The 8,124-nt window shown below is 33.4% G+C and overlaps 1 protein-coding gene across 1 annotated transcript; it reads left to right on the plus strand.

Annotated features, from left to right (window-relative positions):
* Nucleotides 1-3,878: 3,878 nt before the first annotated feature.
* LOC115981556 (probable pectate lyase 5) lies at nt 3,879-5,736 on the plus strand. The gene is made up of 4 exons (XM_031103774.1): nt 3,879-4,042; nt 4,160-4,900; nt 5,023-5,161; nt 5,288-5,736. The coding sequence occupies exons 1-4, from the start codon at nt 3,936-3,938 to the stop codon at nt 5,507-5,509; spliced, it is 1,209 nt and encodes a 402-aa protein (XP_030959634.1). The 5' UTR covers nt 3,879-3,935; the 3' UTR covers nt 5,510-5,736.
* The last annotated feature ends 2,388 nt before the right edge of the window (nt 5,737-8,124 follow it).

Below are 8,124 nucleotides of genomic sequence, written 5' to 3' on the forward strand. Positions count from 1 at the left end.
AGCACAAATAATTACCTTGCGTAGTAATCTTATCCACCTCTACTACACACTTAATAATGCACGAAAGTGGGTGTATGGTGTATATTACATCATGGGTTCCATGCCCATGTACTCTCCAAAAACCAATGGCTGAAAATCATCTTATATGGCATAACTTAACACCATAGGCATCAAACACGTCTTTTGTTTTTTTAAGGCTAATAAATGTTCTTTTCCAAAATTTCAAATATATATATATACTAAAAAGTTCCGACCAAACTTATTTAGTTATGTAACGCTTTTTTGAAATTCAAATTTAATTCCAAGCGAAACTTGAGTTTATTAATCTCAAATTCCAAATATTATGGTAAAAAAAGGTTATGTAACTAAAAAAAAAATTCAAAATAAACCAAATTCATATTTAATAAATTCAAATTTCAAAAAAGTTCTACATAACTAAATAAATTTAGACAAAAGCTTTTCAATAAAAATATAAAAAATTGCATTAGCAAAATACAACTATTTGGCCAAAAAAAAGCAATCAAACACTTTTGATCTTAGCCAAAAAGGTCGAGAAAGGAATGACATCAAACACACAATGATTAGTGGATGAGTCATTGGTAATTCCAATCACCTATCCTTTCTCTTCTTATCAGGCCCCACAGAACGACCCCACCACACAGTTGGATAAGTTGATCAACTAAGTATATCACTAACTAACGGCTCCAGATCCCCAGGTAAATGAACCTAAGGGTGTAGATTTAAAATCAAATTCTTGGGCCCCAGTGAGGAATATAATCAAGGGGAACAAAACTCACATGGGAGAACGTGACTCACTAGAAAAAGATTACCATGTCAGCAATTCTTCACTGTTCACGGATAGTACGGACGTCCATGTGTACTCTCCCTTTTTTTCTGTTTGCTCCCATGTGTACTCTTATCATTATCAATAAGCTCGTATTAAAAAAATTACACAAATTTTGCCATAATTGTAACTTTTAGAGTTATAGATAGTGGAAATGTAGATTCACGGAGATTCAATGTGGGTTTAGGATGAGCTAAGTTTTTAACTTATCTTCACTTTTAGTTTATTTTTACTATTATTTATAAGTCTTACTCTTATTGTATTTTTTTGTACTATTTAACAGTTCCACTGTATTATTCAATTAACTTTTACTTTTAATTAGTACTTTCAGTAAAATGTTTTCAGTTTCAACTAAATAAGTTATTTCCAAAAGAATGTCTTATTACTCACAACTAGTCATGTGTCAAGTTACAGTAAAAATTGTGTAAATTTTTTTTTAGTTCTAACTTTTTTTTTTCGAAAGGAAAAAGTTAAGAGAAAAATTACAAAAAAAAAAAAAAAAAAAAAAAAAAAAAAAGAGAGAGAGAAACAAACAAACAAAGAAACAAAAGAAAGAAAAAGAAATGGATACGAGCTTGACAAGTGGAAGCTAAAAGAAAGTAAAGAAATCAGCAAGATCCACGTCAGTGTATTTGTTTGCCGGCTTCAAATTCCCGTGCAGTGTTATCGATTGTAGCATGTGTTTTCTGCATGGCATTCATTCTTTATGAATTAATATATTATTGCGAATAATGTAAGAATCTGATTGTTTTTTAGTATGAAAAATGAATTCCAAACATAGAAAAGAGGTAGGATTTGGATCTTAAGAGATTAGCAATTTATTTTAATAAATTTGCACTTTGCCTCGTCAATAATATTATTGATCTTTTAAAGGCTATAAAAAATTTTATTGATCTAAAATCTGAAATAAATTTAACAAGCTTAACAATAAAATTTACCAATAACAAATTTAAGCCCAAACAACACCTTAAAACAAACCCACACAAGACACAAACAAAAAATAAAATAAAATAAAAAATTCCTAAGTCGATTCTAACTAGTCTAAGTGAACACCCACACACATCTGATAATACGCAAAACACCACAAAAAAAAAAAAAAAAAACTTAACTTTCTAAATGAGTACTTATTTGGAGTTTCAAAAAAAAAAAAAAAAAGTTGCTTATACTTTTGCCCCCTTACTCCAATTCCTAGCTCCATCTCTGAAAACAACCATCATGGACAAACATCGTTTTGATCTTGCAATTAAAACTAAATTGATGAAACAAGTTTATTAGTCTAATCAATTTGAAACATTACTAGAATATGGTGTAATTATACAATGTTATTGACTACCCATCTATAGTGGATTAGGGTTTGGCCCATTAACTCATGGGTCAGGTTTTTTGTCAAAATGATACAAAGTTTCACTTTGACAAATTCAACCTAAATCCAACAACTTTTATTATACAATATTATAAGAATACAATAATATTATATTCCCTTCTCTCATAGAAATGTAGGTTTTACCATTGAATTTTTTATGAAACTAATTATATTTATGTGAAGGAGAAAGTTTGTCATTATAATACTCAAAATATTTTATAGCATTTTTTAGAATACATAATTGGAATTTCATTTTGAAGTTGATTTTGTAATAATGTATTTTTTATGATTATAGTCAATTTAGTATTGTGAATGGGGCAATTTTTTTTATTTTTTGGTGCTAACAGTGAATGGGACAAATTTGTGTTTCTTAAATACTTACTACTTTTTGGAATGATCCAGAAAACAACTCAATGAACTTGTTTAAACAACATCTATGTGTATCTGTAATGATATTTGATGGTCCAACAAATCACATCAAGTAGTTCGTGATTCTTATTTATAACTAAAAAAAAAATTAAAAGATCAAAGTAATAAAAGATGGGATAATTGCTCATTATCAATGGTTAACTAGGGTTGGTGTTTCTATCCTTCACATGATATGAAAAGGATTGAAACATGGGGCAGAGAGCATGAACATTGAAGATATTCAAATAAATTAATCAGCTCCCCGATATAGATAAGAATCTATGGAAAATTTGATCCACCCCCCCCCCAAAAAAATCCCAATTTTAATTGAAAGCAAGATGAGATTTCTGCCACATTCAGAGGTATAGCTAGGCTGTGTGAAAACAATAACTCTGAAGGTATAAAACCTTATCACAAATACACCTCATTATTACAAGCTTTGAAAATTGAAAGAAGGGCAACAAACATAAATGAACAATTTTCAATGAATACATAACAAATTAAACCTTAGAACAAAATTGTGATTAAGGAGTATTTTTAGTTGCTTTCAATGTCCCCTCATTATGAGGGAAACTGCAACGGTTGAAAGTTGAAACCTTAGATTTGTCAATGAGAAGGAAAGATGGTTTAAATGTAGAAATAAATCTAAGGGAAAATGAAAGATGAAGCCAATACTTAACGAGTAACGACCATAACTAGATGCAACAAAAGCTTTGTGTGATGGAGAAAGAAATAGGGATTGTCAACATTTTCAGCTCAACACCGACACTAAAAATTCATCAACGAAGTGTCGGTGTGTATAGTTAAAATAGCTCAAAGAGTAAATAATGTCACAAATGAAATGTAAGTGCCTGTCTATGTCATCCTAAGACACTATAGTTAGCTCAATAGTAGTTTTTACCTATAGTACATATATAATAGTCCACTAATGACACTAGATTCCAGTAAATTTCAGGCAAGAAAAGCATAAAAGCTAGAAAGAAATTCTCAATTAGAGTTTGATTGAAGGCCAAACCTTTGGATTGGACACCCTTAAAAGTTAAAAACCATGAATCATGGAATTGGAATGGTGGCCCCAAACCTTTTGTTTAATCAGGCTGTGACAACCTCTTTATTTATTGTCTTTTGGGGTAAATGAAAATTTTATAAAGAATCACAAAAAGAAAAATAGATATAGTATTTTTAAAAAAAATTTTAAAAAAATATATTCACCCTCTTTATTCCCTATATAAGATTACAACTCTCTCAACTTCGTCACAACGGTTTGCTCTCTGCCCACTTTCTTCTCTTTGTGTATCTTTATTAAAATACACAATAGTAATGGGAATTCCACTCATTCTTTTGGTACTTTTGGCTCTTCTAGCTCCAACCTGCATATCCTCTTCAATAATCCAAAACCCTGAACTAGTAGTACAAGCAGTACACAAGTAGGACAATTAAACCTTTGATTAGTTAGTTGTACATAATAATGTATCATATAATATAATGTAATGTACTAATGTGTGACATTTTTTTTTTCTTTTTCTGGGTTGTTTTGGTTGCAGGAGCATCAATGCCTCTAGGAGGGATTTAGGCTATTTCTCTTGTGGTTCTGGGAATCCAATTGATGATTGCTGGAGGTGTGATCCGAATTGGGAAAAGAACCGGCAACGCCTAGCCGATTGTGCAATTGGGTTTGGTAAGCATGCCACTGGAGGCAGAGATGGTAAAATATATGTGGTCACAGACCCTAGTGATGATAATCCAGTGAACCCCAAGATAGGCACTCTTAGACATGCTGTGATTCAAAATGAACCACTATGGATCATTTTCAAACATGACATGGTGATCAAGCTAAAGGAAGAGCTTCTCATGAATTCATATAAGACAATTGATGGTCGTGGTGCAAATGTGCACATTGCTGGCGGTCCATGCATTACTATACAATATGCATCCAACATTATTATCCACGGCCTAAATATACATGACTGCAAGCAAGGTGGGAATGCTTATGTGAGGGACTCGCCTGATCATTATGGGTGGAGGACTATATCGGATGGTGATGGGGTTTCAATTTTTGGAGGAAGTCACATTTGGGTGGATCATTGTTCTTTAGCTAATTGTCATGATGGGCTGATTGATGCCATTCATGGATCCACAGCCATCACCATCTCTAACAATTACATGACCCACCATAACAAAGTCATGCTCTTGGGTCATAGTGACTCGTACACACAAGACAAATTCATGCAAGTCACTATAGCTTTCAATCATTTTGGAGAAGGGCTTGTGCAGAGGATGCCAAGGTATGATTAAAGTTCTCAAAATGAGCTTATTTTTTATTTTCTGATCAGGTCATTGAAATCTACAATAGGGCCATGGTTTTGATTCATATTGAATTTGCTCTCTGTTTAACCCATAATTGCAGATGTAGACATGGCTATTTCCATGTGGTGAACAATGACTACTCTCATTGGGAAATGTATGCAATTGGTGGCAGTGCAGCTCCTACTATTAATAGCCAAGGGAATAGATTCCTTGCTCCCAATGACAATTATAACAAGGAGGTAATGACTTTTTTTTCCAACCATACTGATGTAATGGTTTTTCCATTGTATTGTAGCTTACTTAATCATGCACCATTAGCTATGATATGAGTTTGTAGCACTCATACAAGAATGTGACATGACCAGATTACTAAACATGAAGATGCACCACAAAGCGAGTGGAAGAAATGGAATTGGAGGTCCGAAGGAGATTTGATGGTGAATGGTGCTTTCTTCACGCCTTCTGGGGCCGGAGTGTCTTCTAGCTACGCCAAGGCATCTAGCTTGAGTGCAAGACCATCTTCTCTTGTGAGTACTATCACAGCCGGAGCTGGTATACTTAAGTGCAAGAAGGACTCGCGTTGTTGATGAATGTCTCTTAATTGAGTTGAAGAGACTAAAGTTGGCTAGTAATAAAAGATGAAATGCTCAATGAGGGTAAAATGGTTAGATATGGAGGGAAAAGAACAATGCCAATGGTAATTACAAGGATTAAGATTCAAGATTGTGTATATTGACTTTTATATATATATATAGTACATTAAATTTGGAGGATTGCAATTAATCTAAGCCTCTTTTTATTTTCATGGATTGAATCTAAGCTTTTCCAATGAGACCCACTATTTGGTGATTCAAAGGAGTTTTGATGGGGGACATTGGGGTTGAAAAAACGAGAACTAAAGTGCAATGTAATGATGGTTCAATTAAATGAGTCCCTATACATAAAAAAAAACTCTCCCTCTCTCTCTCTATCTCTCCTTGGTCCCACATAGGCTTTCCCTCACATGGGATGACCAGTAGGATTAGGTTCAGCTACCGATGGATGTTTATTGGTGCTCAATTAATGGACATTTCTTTTGGGACTAGCTTAGCAGCTCTGCAAGAGCACCCACGCCTAAGTTTAGGTATACAATATTTTTCACAATGATGAATATGTTATTGTGAATGGTGTATTAAAATGCACAACTCTCTAAATATAAAGGTATTTTCTTACTGAAATCAAAATGAAAATGAGAGAGTGTGCCAAATAAATATCTGCTCTGGTGTTTATATACTATAACAGAGCAATTACAAAACCAAAGAAAGAAACTAACAATACAGACTAACTAACTCCACTAACAATATTTTAAGACTTGTCTAATAGGAAACTGACAGCTGTCCTTCTTTATAACCGATTTTGGTTTACAACTTCGCACGTGTTGGTTCCGTGTCTTCATTAAACAAAATGCAGCCGTTTCTTTTACTTCATCATTTTTTTTTTTGCAAAGTAATCCGGTGTCGTTTTCATCTGCTTGTTACTACCTTCATTAAAGTGAATGACATCATGATCGTTTGGGGTGGGCGTCTGCATTTTTTCAGTTTGCGTTTTTAGATTTTTTTTTTTTTCCCCTGCACATGAACAGTAACATCACATGGGTTCACTGTGCAGGGGACAAAAATCACTGTTCACACACTATTCATCACTGTAGCAGTACTATTCATATATTAAAAAATATTAAAAATGGGTCCCACGGCACTATTCACATATTTAAAAATTATTTTGCAACAGTATTTTCAGTTTTCAGTTTTCAGTTTCAACAACAATAAGTTCAATTCAAACAGACCCATCGACACCATTTGGTGTTTTAGCTTTCTTCTTACAAAACGATCCTGTTTCAGCTAATTGCTTTGCTTTCTTTTCTGATGCAGCTTCAACACTCTTCCTCAAGTCCTGAACCTCAGGTTTTGGGATTTGAACTAATGAACAAGTCTTTGAATGGAATGAAGATATCTATCAAGCCCAATTTTCTAGAAAGTCTAGTTAAAAGCCGAACTTCCAGCTCTTTCATGGAAAATAGGGTTGGCTGCAATATTTAATGCAGACTAGTTATCACAAAACAATGTAGCATGTTTGGGATATTGTATCTTCAAATCTTTGAGCAGCTGCAACACCCAAGTAATTTCACAAACCACACTACCCATGACCTTATATTAAACTTCAGCTGATGACCTAGAGACCAAGGTTTAACCTTGAAACCCGAACCAAATCATACGATCCGATCGGGAAAACCTCGAACCGCTCATTTTTGCGATTCTTTTAGCCTCAAGAACCTTTTTATGTGAAAAAAGCAGGGACTCATGTGAACTGCGGTCAGACCTCACGGTTCTGAGAACTGTGATCAGACCATTTCTCATGATTCCCTACTTCCCTTTGAATCTGAACCTAAAAATAAATAAAAATTAAAAAAAAATTAAAAAAAAATTTTAAATTCTGGAACCGTGATTAGATCGCTTGGCCGACATGCATTGGACTTTTTTCAGATCTGGAACCAAAAGATTTGTGAGGGAAAAAACAAACAAACAAACAAACTAAGAAGAAGAAGATGACAAAGTAGGGGTTGTGCGAAGTTGAAGCAGCAAGTTAGCAACCCAGAACAAATCGCCAGTCACAACCTTTGTCTTCTACTTCTATTTCTTCTTCTTTCTCCTTTTTCTCCTTCTTCTCTTTCTTCTTTCCATCTCCACTACTGTGGTTTATCACCTTCTCTCTGTTTGGGTTTGTTTTGAATTCTTTTTTATGTTTCCAAAGCCCCTTCATGTGACTTGGCATTGGTTCACGTGACTTGGCATTGGGAAAAAATCTAGACCCCCAACGTGTGACTAGGCATTGGGAAAGTAGAAAACTTTTGATTTTTGAAATTGGCAAAATATTTCAGCCATTAGATTTGTAGCTTTGAGCCCGTGATGTGACTATTAATGGATTGATAAGTAACAAATAAAATATTATAAGTACTTTTAGTTAATATTTACAATTTTTTTTTAAATGAAAAAATATAGTCTTACAAAATACTTCACAACTTTTTTGTCACAATTATAATTTAGCAAAGTTTGAATGGTAGAGAAAAAAAGTGAATCAACGGATACAATTAAGTATATAGTAATTATTTAATAATTATTTTAATTTAAAATTACTAGGTGTCCTTCTAATTCCTATATTATTACAA

This window comes from Quercus lobata, chromosome 3 (assembly GCF_001633185.2).
Source record: "Quercus lobata isolate SW786 chromosome 3, ValleyOak3.0 Primary Assembly, whole genome shotgun sequence".
In the NCBI taxonomy this organism is placed as follows: domain Eukaryota; kingdom Viridiplantae; phylum Streptophyta; class Magnoliopsida; order Fagales; family Fagaceae; genus Quercus; species Quercus lobata.